General features: G+C 45.1%; 1 protein-coding gene across 3 annotated transcripts in view; it reads right to left on the bottom strand.

Moving 5' to 3' along the window:
* Nucleotides 1-603: 603 nt before the first annotated feature.
* ADRBK2 (adrenergic, beta, receptor kinase 2) overlaps nucleotides 604-16,198 on the bottom strand; it is a 120,059-nt gene continuing 104,464 nt past the window's right edge. For all 3 annotated transcript variants that reach the window (XM_010828700.1, XM_010828699.1, XM_010828701.1), the window contains 4 exons: nucleotides 13,585-13,747; nucleotides 10,722-10,858; nucleotides 8,293-8,406; nucleotides 604-6,872 (listed from right to left, as the gene is read on the bottom strand). In XM_010828700.1, coding sequence (XP_010827002.1) covers nucleotides 6,711-6,872; nucleotides 8,293-8,406; nucleotides 10,722-10,858; nucleotides 13,585-13,747 — 576 coding nt within the window. In that variant the 3' untranslated portion in view covers nucleotides 604-6,710. The remainder of the gene's footprint in view (nucleotides 6,873-8,292; nucleotides 8,407-10,721; nucleotides 10,859-13,584; nucleotides 13,748-16,198) is intronic.

Here is a 16,198-nt window from a genome sequence, read left to right as displayed (position 1 = left end):
CCATGGGCCAACCATGATGGCCATCTTTCCTGAACCAGTTAGGGACAGGTGTTTCCAGCTCAAGGAGAGAGGTACCTACCTTACCCTCAACCTGTGGACCAACAAGCAGGCTGTCATACCCAAGCATGCCTGTGGCTCTGGGGCCACGACCTCCTTAAATTTCTGGCTTAAAGTGACACACGCCACGGGGGTCTCTCCTCAGGTCGTTGTGGGAGCAGGGATGGAAGAGAGGCCTTAAAGTCTGGGAGGGACGCCAGGGTCACCCTGAGAGTACACGCAGGAGGCCTGGCTGATCTCCTAAAAAAACTGGAGACGAGACGGACCTCCCGGCTCTCGCAGACTCTTTCCTGGCACCTTTCCATGCCTTCCACAAGCAGGTTAGTCTCCCAAACCCTGACACTGAACTTGGCTGTGCTCCAGCAATCCTTGAAATTGGCAGAAAAAGCTTGTTGGCAGTTCCCTTCCTACAATAAAATCTGCCTCTGTGTGAATTTCCCCCCAAATCAGGATTTTTTACAAACGAAGTCACCTCCTGATAACCACATAGCTTGATGAAGAAATGTAGGTTTTACCTGGGTGGGAAAACAGCACACCAAAGTTAAGTCTCTTTGTATACAGATCCTTTTTATTGAGGTTTATATAAGTAATTTATCAACAAAGAAAACCAGCCCGCCTGCCCCCCAAATAACCATGAAAAATGGCGATACTACCCAACAGTGACGTGCTACGCGTGGGGCAGGTGACCTTGGACCTGGCCCAGCATCTCACATGGGAAATGATTTCAGGCCGGTAAACACACACTCAGAGGAGGCTGTGACTTCTGCTGGCGCGAGCGATGGGAAGAGAAAGAAAACCAGATAACAGGTACAATCTTTAGATTTATAAAATTGAATTCACTGACCTCTTTTGGTATAGCAATGCACGAGAAAAAACGATTTATTTCTTCAAAGGTGTTACCCTTTGGCCACAAACAGAACAAATATGTGACCGCATGGATGGTTATGCAGCAGGGGACACAAGGAGAGAAAAACGTCAGCGTGTGAGGACGGGCCCGCTCACCCCTCACAGGGACCCATCTTCATTCTATTTCACATGGACCCCTCAAAGGTCTGCTCAAGAATAAGACCTCTTGCAAAGTTTTAACGGTGGACAAGCCCATTTCCCAAATCATTTTGAATCGGCGAGGTGGGAAGAGTCACGTTCGAAGGAGCTGCTCCCAGAAGTGCTGCTTTTAAACCCAGTCGGCCGTTTTCTAAAGAACGTGGAGGAAGAGGCTTCCATTTAGGTAGCTGATGAATCAGGTGCTGCGGTCAAATCTTGAGGCGACGGCAAGACTGGTTGGGTGATTTGGCACAGGAAGAGTCAGAAGTGATGTTCTGCAGGTAGACTTCGGCTCCCGAAGGCTGGCCATACGAGTGCCTACCTGCCCTGCTTGCTGGGGCCCCTACATGCTGCTGCGAAATCGACATCATGAGGAGAGGACTCCGACATGCTTTCCTGAAGCTCGTCTATGGTGGAGCTGGTCTAGAGTGGCGCGTTCGGGGAACCTGTCCACAAGCTCAGGGCCTTCAGAAGAGGTAGATGACAGCAGTACTTCATGGCAAGTGCACGGTCAGATGTTACCCAAGAAGGGCACGTGCCTCTCGGCGCAGGTCTGAGGGTTAGCTGTTGTTGAAAAAAGTCTGCGGCCGTGAGAAGGGATGTCCGCCCCACACTGCTATAGGCTTTGTTTCCATTTTATTTTGTGAACAGAACAAAACAAAATGAAACAGAAAGGAGTGTGTTTTCTTAAATAACAAACTATACAAATAAAAAGGAGCAGAAGCAGTAAGCAATGTTTTTGATGAGAACAAAGAAAGGGTTCAATAAATAATATAAAATGCTTTTGTGCTAAAATAGAACTCTTGTTTTTATATATATATATGTAGTTTGGCATCTTAATGTTACCCAGAAAAAAGCCACATCTATTAATTAAAACATAGAAAAATACAAACAATAAAACTTAAAAAAAAAAGGCCAGTGCTTAGCTTATAAACCATATATAAAATGTACATCATGGAATATATCAACTGAGAAACAAGAAGTTGAATTTCAAGTCCTTTGAAATATGAATACATGATTAGAAATATTTCTCCCTTCCCTACCCGCACATGAGACACATTTTATGTTAGGAAAAAAACTAAAGTGGAAGCATAGTTATCAGTTTTTCAGAGATGACTTTGAGATTTTTTAGGTATAAGAGAGTTTACGTAAGAACTTGAGTTATTTAAGTCTAAAATGAAGAATTAAATTTTTCCTATATATGGTTTTGATGAATGCATATACTGTTAATCCATTTTCTGTAACGTGTGTGTGCGTGTTTTAATAAAGGCAATTTAAAATTCAGGGTGCTACATTTATCAGTAAGTGCTAACCCAGCCATGTCAGTGAAGTGGCCGGTCACTCGTGTCCCCATTGCCAGAGTTGGGCATCTCTGTCACTCTCTTGTCAGAGAATGGCTCTCTTAAGTCTTTGAGGATGAAGGAAATCTAAAGGCCATTATGATTCGAGGAAACCAAGAAGTATCATTTTAGAGTTCAATTCATTCATTCTACAGTAAATTTTTTAAAATGTGGCCTGGATACAAAAATTCTTATTAACATGAATTTAAATGATTAATTCTTTAAAGCTTCTCAAGTCAACCCGATGCAGGAGGAAAAATCATATTAGAACTTTAGGGGAAAAAAAAATGTTTTGAAAAGTTAAAAACTGTTAGAGCTCACTCTGCCTGGCTCAGGCGGCAAGCTTCGTCTTGTTATCGGCGGGGAATTACAGTAACTTCAGAGCTTGGGCGGCCACATCCCCACCTGACCTGCAGGGCAGGGCACTGACAGCCACCCACACCTCCACTCTGGCCCCCTGCTTGGCTGCCAGGCACACACAGCCAGCCAGGCAGCAGCTCTGGGCTCCACATGACTTTCCCGGGATGCTGGATGACAAACAGGGGCAACCTCAAGTCCTGGTGGAAAGCAAACAGCATCTTGTAAGTCCAGAAGCTCCACAGTCAAAGAGACTGAGTCTTACAAGAGTTACTATTCAACTCCTCTTCTAAGAGGAGGTCAACCCTGAAGCCCCAAGTTTAACTGTAACTTCCCTGGTCCTTGATGGTGTAAAGAGATGGGTTTTTACCAGCAAATATACTCCCTTTTCTCTTCGCCCCACTTCTACCAGGATTTCTCAGCATCTGTCACAAATTTGAATGAAAGCTGACTCCTCTCTGGGTACAAAGAACACACCCATCCCCTGGCAGGCGAGGCGTTCACTCCTCAAGTATCTCTGAATGACACACACACTTCCCTGAATGTAAGTGAGAAAAATCACAACTAATTAAATCACACAAGAAAAGTTTTATCTTACACTAACACATTGCAAAAATTTTTTTAACAGATTTACATCAAGCAAAAAAAGTCCAACTTTGAGAATTTTCTTTTCTTCTTGATGGGTTAAAATTTTGAAACATTAGAAAAGCCAATTCCACAGAAAAAATCAAACGTTGTATTGGATTGACTAAACTATAAATTCCAAATGAAAAAAAAAAAAAAATCCTCAGGCGGGGCTGGGGAACACACTTTGATCTTCAGAGTTAAACCACATTGTCAATTGGTCAATGACATTTTTAAAAAATGACCAGTGAGGGTCTTCAAACAATTGTTGCCAGTGTCTGTACCCAGTATTTCAAACTGCAAATCAAGGCGAAACATTGTGGCTGTTGCCCTATTTACTTCTCCAGCTTTGTTGCTGTCTTTCTTGAGCAGAATGCTGTCTTTCTTCTTTTTACATACAGAACTTGAAGTTGTCGTGTCTGTGAATTGACCAGTTAGAGGCACAAGTAGTGAAACGGTCTCCTTAGCAGTGAAACAACAGCTGGTTCCTAGCAGTTTTGCTGAAAAATCATACTTAAACATGACAGAGAAGGAAAAAACCATGAGCCCCAATGACATAAGGGGATAAATGCACCAAGGAGAATGTTAACAGGCCAAAAAAAGAAATAAATAACCTCGGATTCTCCAAAGCTTTTAATTCACTTCATAGATGTCGCATAGCAGCATAATCAATTTTTAGGCTTTGCTTTAATGATCTCTTTGATTATGAAATCGAGACATTGTTAACATAATTTTATAAAAATATCAGCTTCGACGACTTTCTCCAACAACGTTAAAACATCCCAACCATATCTAAAATAATGATAGTACTTGTGCTCAATTCTATCCTTTTGAATGGTCCAAACGTAGTTACAGCCACACCTGAAGACCTAAAACAGCCACGTATACCAAGTCTTCCAAAAATAACCGACTTCTTTGGCCATGTGGGTACCAAGTGCTGGCACAGAAGGGTCCCGGAAAAGTCTTCCATCTGGCAGTAGAGATACGTACCCCATCAGAATGGCTGCACGAATGAGTTCAGGAGGAAGACTGGCCTCTCCAGGGGTGTCAAACTAGACCCCAACACAACCCAGGACCCGCCCTAAAAAAGCCACTCATCCTAACCTCACAGAGTACTTTTAATAGATGACGTCCACATGACACTTCTCAGCCCTGTTCTTATCCATCCATCTCGAGTTGAGGAAGTGTGAAAGTTTACTTGGAATAAATCTGAGGCAACAGGGCTTTCGGAATGTTTCCAATTCATTTTTCTTTTCCAAAGAGAAGATGACCTTATGTTCTGGTCCAGAGCTTAAATGATATTTTTCAGAGATGCAAACTGGCATAGCTGGTGTCCTGGGTATGCAATGTTGGGACGCTAAGCCCAGACCCCTGAGGAATCCGTGTACCTTCTCCACGAGAGGCTGCATCTCTACTCTGTCCGGCAGAGGCGCGAGGCTCAGCAATTTCTAAACCGTCACTTACTCATCTCTGAACTGTAAGTGCTGAGCACACGCGCGCTTGCAACAGAGCCACTAACAGCAGCGGTGACGGTGACAGACAATCACTATGGGAAGATGTTCACTTGTCATGAAGTGCTTTTCCATCTCCGTTTTTTTGTTATTTCAACTTTTTTTTTTTAAATAGAATTTGAATACTCTTCTTCCCTTTTAAATCAGGAGAATCCATGTAAATAGTAGGCCCCAATTTCTACACTGCAAACAGCAGAGAGCAGAACATGTATATTACACTCCAACTAGCAAGTGAGATAAATAGCAAATCTCGCAGTCTCTTTTCCAAGGTAATTCCTATGAAACAAAAGGCTCTTTCAGTAATTATCTTCCCAAACTCTCAAGACGTCGTTTCGTTAAGAAGGACTGACTTTCCCAGTGAGCACGGCACACGAATGTAAACACAGAGATTTGGAACCACTAAAAATATCGAGGACAGGATACAGATAATTACGATGTCAAGTTATTTATATTGTGAGTAGTCGACTTGGAAACAGACAATAAAAGTGCACTAAGAATAGGACAAATATGTTGACTTTGAAAATTACTGTTATTATTTTTAGTCTGATGACACGGAGGACATCACTGGGAAACACACTGGGTTTTAGAACCCAGCACTTATTTGAGGGCTGACACCAACCCCGGGGAGAGGACGGCCACTGGGCCCCAGCCACTGCTGTCACAGGGCGGCCCGTCCGGGCCCGGGATCACTGATGACAGTTGAATGACAGCACAAGTTCAACATACACAGTTAACCCCATCTGGCACATTCATCTTCGGCATTCCTTTCTCAATAAAATTCATTTTAAATTATACTGAAATGTCAAACACAGTTTCTTTCCTTGACCCATTCATTACCAAGATGCTTCCTGAGGTCAGGCAGAGGGAACCAGAGGTGCTGGGTCACATGACCGCTTCTGTCCAAACCCAAGACAGGCGCCCCCCTAAGGCAGTCCTGGGCACCCAGACACAGGAAAGTGCTGTGGACTTGGAGGGTTTTGAAAATAGCTATTGCCTTGAGATGTACACCGCCACTGCCTCTCTCGTAGAGCCACTGCAAACCTTCTGAAGATCTATGATCTGATGCCTCCAGAGTTGAGTGCTCCCACACCCTCAGGGGGTAGGGGTGGGGTCGGGAGCAGGGTGTTCAATCCCCAGCTGCCTAAGCTCCCTGTCACAGGCAGGCTGGTACCCGTGGGTGCAGCACCCATGGGGAGGGCCCAGGTGCAACCCTCTAAGAAAACTTCTGCAGCTTTCAAGCCCTGGAGAATGAGAGACACCCCCGGGGTGGCCTGCCATCCCCCTAGTAGCACGGAGCAAAGACAGTCAAACCCAGGAGCAGCTGTTGATGGACAGAACGTGGCAGTGCAGGGCAATCTGAACAGCAGACTGCTCGACCCCATCTTAGCAAGTCTGAGATACGCTTGACAGCGGATGTAAAAAGTGCCGTGATCAGTAGGAAGCATTTCAAGTTCTAGGTTCACCCATAACCAAAAGAAACATATGGCAAAGAAGGAGAATTTCATTTCTTCAGTAGTTTCGAGGACAGAGAGATGCGATGGTGGCAGAAGGCCCTTAGGAGGGAGGAGGCGCCCCCGAGCCTGACGGTGGTCACCACTCCTAGTAGAAGTATCTCGGAGTCCTGGCCCCACCCCAGCCACAGAGCACCCCGGAGGGGAGCGACTCCGTCTCTCACCCTCACACTTTTCCCCAAGGCTGCGCTCTGAGGACTGAGCAGCCCACGTGGACTGCCCGGAGGAGGTGCTTTCTCTCAGGACCCTTCCCATCGGTCAGGGGTTCAGAGGCCGTTGCTGTTCCTATGGCAGAGGGGCGGCTTTGAGAGTTCCACGACGGCTGAGCGGGATTTGTTGAGGAACTTGGGGGCTCGCCGTAGCAGCCGCTGGGCCTCCATGAATGTCTCCGTCAGCTCTTTCTTCCACTGCACAAACTCTGGGTCACTCTGAGGGCAAACACATGGAGGGGAGGAGTTGGGACAGTGTCGCGGCTCTGCTGACACAAGTGGAAGCCTCTGGCCAGTCCAGATGGCCTCGGAACCCCATAGGGAAAGCACACTCCATGTCCCTCCCCCAGGCCAGTGAGGAAGGAGGGAGTCACACAGAGACTTCCCCCAGGGGCCCCTTGCTCAGAGGAGGGACGACGCCCTTCAGAGGAGCCTCATACAGCCCCACTAGGAGACTTGCTGCCTTGACTTTGTAGAGCAATCACCTGTGATCTCTGATGTCTTACCACAACTTAAGTCTAGAAGATAAAATGAGGAATTGGCTTTTTCTGGCCGAGCTGCATAGCACATGGGATCTCAGTTCCCCAGCCAGGGACTGAACCCGTGCCCCTGCAGTGGAAGCGCGGAGTCGTAACCACTGGACCACCAGGGAAGTCCCCAGGGAGGGATTTTCACAAATTTAAGAAGCACCTTCACGTGTGTAATGATGCCAGGAAGTAATTAAGCATATGTTTTTCTATCAGCTATTGGTTTAGCTCTTTAGACATGCTCTCTCCCTCTACACACACACCCCCCACACCCCCACCCCAGCAGAAAAGTGTTGAAGTCATGAAATAAACACATTTTTGTATCTGCTACTGCTCTCTTTCTTCAAATATGCTCTTTTTTCACACCTCCACACCCTCCCTCAATACCTCAGTAGGTATGTGTTCAGGAATTAAGTCTGGGCTATGATAGAACTTCAGGGAAAGAAAAATGGCATTTCCCTGTTCACAGTTATTTGGGGATCTTATGTTTACTTACAGAGAAGGCAATGGCACCCCACGCTAGTACTCTTGCCTGGAAAATTCCATGGATGGAGGAGCCTGGTAGGCTGCAGTCCATGGGGTTGCTAGGAGTCCGACACGACTAAGCGACTTCACTTTCACTTTTCACTTTCATGTACTGGAGAAGGAAATGGCAACCCACTCCAGTGTTCTTGCCTGGAGAATCCCAGGGACGGGGGAGCCTGGTGGGCTGCCGTCTAAGGGGTCGCACAGAGTCGGACAGGACTGAAGCGACAGCAGCAGCAGCATGTTTACTTAAACACAAACCTCAATTTAAACATTCTGAAAGAGCAGAGCAGTCTGGGAAACTGCGGAACAAATGCAATTTGAGGCCCCTATTAATTACTGGATGGTTTCCAGAGAGAGGGTAACCACGTTATTTCCTATCCTTCCTCCTGTCATCTTCTAAGAACACTTCTTTTAAAATAATTGTTAATTTGCCAAAAACTTGTATCTTCTGACTTTCTTGCTAAGTTTGTGAGTGATGAAGCATGGACTGAGAAAATGTTAGATAGGCAGGCAGGCATCTTTGCTGAACGTTTACATAATTGTTGTAACTTTTACCCCTGTGGAAAATGCAAATGAAGACTCACCTCACACTGCAAAACGAACTGCTTCCCTCCTTTTATTCTCAACAAAATGCACTTTTTGTCTTTAATCTGAGTTTCTTCCACGGACACAATCTGTTCCATTGTCAGTAAACTTTGCTGTTGGTAAAAATAAGAGATGATGAGTCACTTCACTTATTATTGTGTGAATTTTTAAGTTAATAAATCATACTAAAAACTACCAGCTCAGATAAAGTAAAGGAAAAAAAAAAAAACAGCCATTTTTCTTTCTTTGATGATATTCTAGAAGTGGGGGAGAAACAACCACAAGGGAAACGCACAAAAATTCAAAATATCTCAAAGAAAGCTGCGAAGAGAGAAATACCTCTATGAGGCAGAAAGCAAAGCTGTTCCCTAAGCACAGTACTGACGTGAGGATGAGTGTGGATCGCACGCGCCTCTCCGGTATCACACACTGCCCTGGACACAATCAATCCTGCTGTGAGGGAACAATGATGCAATACACATGATATGCAGGAGCCAGAGGGGTGGCACTGGCTTTGAACCCGCAGCTCAGGAAACGTTTGGGCATGTTAGCTTGTAAGCAACGGCTGTTCTGATCATATCGAAATGATGCTATAAACACAGGTGATGTGCAGAAAAGATGGTCCCTCTGGGTCCATGGCATCATTGCTTCTGGTGAGTGCCACAGTGACTCTGAGCACCTTACCATTTTATGTTTTTTGGGGTAAATACTCCAGGGATCCTAAATGAAAAACAACACCATCATAAGCTCACATTTCTTTTCTCCTGAGTTAAACTTACGAATCTACCCAAGCACATGACATAGCTTCATGAATCGACACTAAACATTCTTTTAAAACCAAGGTAATTTGTCACCTTGTCAGCCAATGGTAAACAAAATAAGATTATCTTTTTTTAGTTTTTGTATATTCTGAAAAGTGAGATAATCTCCTTTCAATGTGTACAACAGTGACTTACTAAGGCCACTCACTAACTGCAAATAAACATTATATGATGACATATGTATGGATTAATACTAAAGTGCATTATAGAATTACATTCTGCAATGTAAAAAATACACATGTAATATTATATAAAATATAATTATATACACATATTTTATATGTATATTTTATATTACACAACTAGTACCTGAGTTATAACTGAGGATCCTCCCAAAGAGTTTCCTTAATCTCAACCCAGATCCTGGCTGCATTGATTTTTAGAAGATGACTTCTATGGGACTAGTAGTAGTGAGAAGATTCTGCTCATTTGTAGAGAATGTGGTCATACTCAGGCAGCAGTCACTCACAATTAAATGGCATCTTCACCAACTGGGATTTGCAAAACTCATTCCGAAGCCGAATACACCAGGTGTGGGCTCACCGCTGGTGGGCTCCATGCTCCAGGCAAGGGGAAGCCATACTCTGATACACCCACTACATTTTTCACAGTTGGGACTGCTGTCCTGCTTACGATGACCAACCTTCCCTCTCCAAGAGCAGAAACCCTTCCTTCCACGGACATGAGCCCATGGCTCTTCACACAGCAGGTGTTTAATAAATGCTGAACAGCCTCCTACCAGTGATGGCAGGGATCAGAAATTTCTTTCTTCTCGTTCACAAACATCAGCCCTTGAAAGGACCTCACAGGGCTGCCGTACCTGTCTTCCTGTCTAATTGGATGAAGCCCACTTCTAGTCTTCCAGACAGGTGCGGCAAAGCAGGAGGGTCAGGTGCTCTGACCTCAGTGCCAAAGCTTCTTGGGCTACACCAATGACCTTGTTTCACCTGACCCCGACTCGGGAAGGCCTCATCATGGAGACAGGCAGAGCTTGGTCAGAATCACTCCTCCCCCAAACCTGTCCCTGGGGCCAGACCTTCCCTCTCTAAGCCCTGGTTCTCTCTTTGTAAGGGTTGGACCTCTAAGGGTGCTGAGCAAATTGAATGTGTGTGTGTGTGGACAGTACCTGGCCCAAGAGAAATATGCAAAAACTGTGGTAGTTGGTACTATTCCTTTTCTTTTTACTATTAATTTTTATTGGAGTATGGTTTGCTTTATATTGTTACCATTTCCACGTCTCCCCTTCCACAGATGAGGAAACTGAGGCTCAGGCAACACAATGTGCTTCTGAGTCCCAGAGACGTGAGTGGTGTGTCTGAACACCTCTGGCTCCAAAGTCCCAGTTTTTGTCCCCTTTTGGGATCCACCCAATCGCTACCCAGCCTTCCGCAAACCTGCCTGCTCTGATTTCCCTGGATGGCACATTCTATTTTCAAGGGGTGCCAAATCCTTCCTTGATTCAGAGGAGTCCGAGAGTCTGAACGTGAGAAATCTCACGTATACAGGTTAGAAGAGATACACAGAGCACAGGCAGAGATTTTACAAAACATGCCAGCGATACAAAATCACCATGGAAACCGGTGCCCGGGCCAATGCTACAGACTTACTCGTGACTCGCCTTCTCCTCTCCACTCAAGTCTGTTCGGAAAGAGGTAAAAATAGCGGCGCTGCCACTGGGTCAGGAAAGGGTTCCCCAGCTTCAGCATGTACCCGTGCACGATGCAGTCTCTTCCCAGGGCGTAATCTGGGGCACAGAACACAGCGGAGCGTTCAGCGGGGTCGCAAACAGAATGCCCGTAGGCTTCTCAGAAAAAAAGAAGGACACGCTTTCTGGAAAAAGAACAAGTTGCTATAAAGAGAACACTCTATAGAAATCATTACTTTCGCTTTCAAGCACACGAAAGAACAAGCTTCTTCAGCTCTCTACTCACATGTTAGGTGGCTGTTTCTCCATATTCTGATAAATTCAAGATGCTCCTCTATCGCTCTGAGAGGGTAAAAGCTTGTCTGCTAACTAGTTTTTTGATTAAGCAGGGTGACAACTGGGGAACAGACGCTGATTATACTGTGCCTAAAGCACCTTTACCTTTACATGACACTGGGGTTCTCCCTTTAACGGTCTATTAAAAAGAACAGCAGAGAGGCTTCTTTGTCCAAAGAAACCAAAGCAACACAAGGATCAAAACTATTCTTTCTTTCACTTAAGGTTGTAATTACCCTTCAAATATATGGTTATGTAGAGAGACCAAGCTAATTCGGGCTCATGCCAAGTTCTGATTATATTTTTACAGCAAAGTATTGTCTCGAAAAAAAGGTCAATTTTAAGTAGCTTGCTTTGCCTTCCTTAGAGGCTTTGGTGATCAAGCTAAAATCATTCATTCATTCATTCATCACTCACTCAGTCATTCAGCTATGAAGGCAACGGATGAATAGGTGCTAGGCACAGTGGTGAATAAAAGAGACAAAAGTCCTCGCCTTCAGGGAGCTTACACTCTTAGTTGGAGATTCATGTAATAAATAAGCAAAACCCACGTTGTGTCACATGGACAAAAGCAGGAAGGGGATGAATGGAAGAGGGCATGGCCAGAGGAGGGTTCATGGTGATGAGGTATGGTTCATGGAGTTGCCAGTTTAATGGAAAAGGTGTCTGAACTTCTCAAGTATATTTAAAGTGTAAGTCTTCTATTTTTACTTCAGAGATCTAAGCCTAGACTATATTTTTGTGTAAGGGTGACCTCTGAGATAGTCAACCAAGACCTAGTTATATCAAAATTACTTCATATATTTGAAGATAAATTCATTGTTCTGCTAGATGTTCTAATTGCTGCTGCTGCTAAGTGACTTCAGTCGTGTCCGACTCCGCGAGACCCCATAGACGGCAGCCCACCAGGCTCCTCCGTCCCTGGGATTCTCCAAGCAAGAACACTGGAGTGGGTTGCCATTTCCTTCTCCAATGCATGAAAGTGAAAAGTGAAAGTGAAGTTGCTCAGTCGTGTCCGACTCTTAGCAACCCCATGGACTGCAGCCCACCAGGCTCCTCCGTCCATGGGATTTTCCAAGCAAGAGTACTGGAGTGGGGTGCAATTGCCTTCTCCGTGTTCCAATTGCAGCTCTACTTAAAAGACTGCACTTCAACAATGTCATTAAGATGTGTATTTTTGTTTTCTGGGTCCAATCTGTCAAGATTCTAGTGACATCATGGGTCTCCCTTGAGGAACTACTGAGGCTGTAATTTCCTGTGTAAAATCCATTCCGGAAAACGTGGTCTAGAGTGATCTCAATGGACCCACTTCTCTAAAGAACAGCTTAGAAATAAAGCCCCTTTCCCTGCAGAGTGGAGGTGAGCAAGGTTAAAGGGCTGTCATGCTCCTTTGGTGCAACTCAGGTGACTTTCAGCTAAGGAGTCATTCACCTGGGATGGAGGACACTTTTCTAAGTAGGTGATAAATCCTACTAGGAACCGCCGACAAGACCCAGGAACCCTGCATCAAGATGCCCCAACCAAAGCAAGCATAATTTGAAATGGTTTCTGATCATTCTTACTATATGTTAACCTCAGGAAGGTCTTTGCTTAGAAGTAAATCCAAAGATATCTTAATCACTAACCACAACAAGTTTAAATCCAAAATCCATTAAGTCTTAGAAAAATCAAGACTGCCAATATTTGGTGAATCAAAAATGACCAATGTATTTAATACTGGATGTGATGTACTGTCCTTTGGAAACCCTAGCAGGTCACTCAGATATGGCCAATAAAACTGTGGTTTGCTCACTCTTTAATGCCGTTTGTAATGTGTATACTCGTGTCTCTTGACAAGAAACATGTAATACTGAGTTCCGCACCACCCTTTTTGGGGCCCAGCAGAAAATGAAAATGCAGGTTCCTTGTTAAAAAATTATTAAGAACCTCAAGATGGTGCCAGCAGAGCATTAACCTGGGGGCAGGAGGGGGGTCCTAATGATACCACACAGGCAGGCCAGACGCCCATGAAGCTGGCCGTGTTCTCGACACCGTCATGCTTACTCTTTAAAGGAAGAAAAGCTTCCAAATTGGCCCTAAAACACTCCAAGGTAAGAAGGCAAGAGTATTGACAGAATACTGCTGACAACCTCTATACATATTACATGTGCGTGGACTAAAGACTTTGAAATATCAAGAATATATATACTTACATACGCATGTGTAAGTGAATCACTGTGCTGTGTACCTGAAGCTAACACAACATTGCACATCAACTATATTTCAATAAAAATTTAAAAATAAATAAAATAGATAAAGACAAACGACTCTGCAGTATCATTTCATGCTGAACACTCCTCGGCCAGGTAAAATTCAAACAACTGATGGCATTCCCCTCCCTCTCCCACGGCTGGAAAGGACTTTATGACCCAGATACTGTTTTCTGCTTTACGAGAGATCTTGAAAATTCATTGCGTTAGAAATATCTTCAGACACACTGGCTATTTTACCTTCTTCGTGGCCAAGCTGCTTATTTTTAGCTCTCTTCCTGGCCTCGATTTTATCCGTGTCTGCATTTACTGCTTCATAAACTGTTTCCGCCACTTCCTGCTGCCAGCGCTCAGAGATCACCAGAGGGAAGTTCTTGTAGAGTTCTTGGTCGCAATCAAGAAGCTTGTTATTTTAAGAAATCAAGACATGTATGATTTGACATGCTTACAAAGGCAACAGATTCCAAAGCACGGTAACTGCGTGTGAGAAGATAATGAGGCGACAGGCTATAACCATTAGGAGACGACTTCTCAGCTGTCATAAACCTCTGCTGATGACCGTCGAGCAGTCAGGCGTATACTATACAACATGGAAAACACAGCCAGTGTTTCATAAGGACCGCAAATGGAGTAGAACCTTTCAAAACTGCGAATCACTACAGTGTACAACTCTAAGCCATATAATATTGTACATCAACTATACTTCAATAAAGTTTTCCTAAAAAAAAGGAAAATAAAACAAGGACAATCCAACCACTGGGGCCCACCACAGCGATACGTGATACGGACACTCCACTCCCAGCCCCGTGTCAGTCAGGTTCAGGCCAGTCTTCTACAGCATCCTTACTTTGTTTTTGCCAATGAAAAATTAACATGTACAGGGTTTTCTATAAAGTACTACAAGAATCTGGCAATAAAAGAAAATTTCAATTATAGTGAGGCTATTCTATTCGTGGGATTTCCCAGGTGGCGATAAAGCTAAAGAATCCATCAGCCAATGCAGGAGATGCAAGAGATGCGAGTCTGATCCCCGGGTCGGGAAGATCCCTTGGAGAAGGAAATGGCAACCACTCTAGTATTCTTGCCTGGGAAATCCCAAGGACAGAGGAGCCTGGTGGGCTACAGTCCATGGGGTCACAAGGAGTTGGACATGACTAAGGGACTGAGCACGCACACACTTTTTATTTGTAAAGACAGGAAAACAGAACTGTATGGTTTTAGAGACATCAACAAGGGAGAACCCAGGAGGGCTCTCTGCTCTGTACCCACCCTCCATTAATCTGGAAAGTGAGAAATACAAAAAGGTCAACCAGGCTGAATTTACTGTTCAGCCCACGAACCTTCCAACGAATCCACGTTGAACAGCAGGATTAATCTCAAGACACGTGGAGAGTTTAGGCAACTTGGCCTTTTAGAGGCACTATAATAAAAATTACACTTAATGACAGCATCTCTCTGCCAAACTATTACTCAGAATTCTTCATTCTTCCTCCTAAATGAGGCTGTGCTCTGAAAGCAAGCTGAGAAAATACTTCTTCAGATCTGAGTTACAGTTTTGTGGCAGAAAGACAAGCGACCCTATTGATAGAAAATAATAGGCCTGTCTCTCAAAAGCACAGCTCTTTCTAGAAGCTTGACTCACTCATTCCCTTGCTTGAGAGGTGAGTACAGGAGAGAGATTACTATAGGCAAGTCACTTAGAAGGAAAATGGAAAAAGACTGAGGGTGAGGCTCTGGCCCACAGGCCTTTGGCGTATCCCTGAACTGCTGGGAGAACCTGCATCCAGGTCCCAACGGGGATGCTCCCCACCTGCCCTTATTGACCTGTTACCCCAAAGTGAAGATTCTGAGGGCAAAATGTGTACCCGTTTTCCCTTTCTGCTTTCTTCAGATGCCCAAACCAAGCCGGGTGCTGACCTTTAGGGTGTCCTGAGTGTGAACACGTGTGTGTGTGTGTGTGTGTGTAGGGGAGTGTCAGAGCACCAAGGCTAGGCAAGCACCCCGTGATAACACTGGGACAGATTCTGGAGTCTGGCAAAAGTGAAAATACCCTCCTTTCCCAAGCAGCTGCTCCGAAATGGATGCCTCTGCTTTATGTATAAAGGGTTCCAGCTCCTGTAAGGCCAGAGAGCCTTGGTCTTTATGACTCAGCCTATGTGAAAAACGCACCAAACAAAGCCCAAAAGTGAGCTGTTTTTCCTTAAAGACGATGCGCTATTTTGGCTGCTTTTTAAGAGACACAGCCTTCTCAGCTCTGGCTCAGGAAGAAGCGAAACCAGCACAACAGGAGGTGTTAGCGCACCTGCCGGGAGGCGGACACAGGTGACCAACTCCAGAGGAGGCCTGGCAATGAAACCGCTCGCTTCGTGGGGGAGAAAACCAGCACTCCCGAGGTTCCCGCAACAGCCCCGGCTCACTCTACTAATAAGCGTGGATCTGAGCCCAGGGTGTCTGACTCTAAAGGCCAGACTACAGCTGAGAAAACCAAAAGCATGAAAATCCCCTCTGAATATTAAAAATTTCACGGGCTCCCATGGGATATTCACTTTCTTTTTAGTGTCCTTTGCTGGAGAGAAGCATGTCTGATGACAAAACTCTTCTGTGACAGCAGTGATCCTTTGAGATAACTCTGTAAAGGGGCTGCTTCCAAAACTGCAGGGTGCTAGTTAAACCCCGACAAGTCCTGTCGTACAGGCCACAGGAGATGCTGAGCCTCTGGGCAGTGGTCAGCTGTCATCCCCAGGGGAGCCAAGGCTCCAACCAGGGAAGCGGCCGCGGCCCTCTGCGCTGTGCTGCTCCTGAGCTCCTCCGCCACCCTCCATCCTGAGAAACTGACCCCGCGAGCACACCAATC

The sequence above is a fragment of the Bison bison genome, unplaced genomic scaffold (assembly GCF_000754665.1).
Source record: "Bison bison bison isolate TAMUID 2011002044 unplaced genomic scaffold, Bison_UMD1.0 scf7180017864495, whole genome shotgun sequence".
NCBI classification, from domain to species: domain Eukaryota; kingdom Metazoa; phylum Chordata; class Mammalia; order Artiodactyla; family Bovidae; genus Bison; species Bison bison.
Note: the sequence above shows the minus strand (reverse complement) of the source record. Positions and strands in the feature narration are given on the sequence as shown.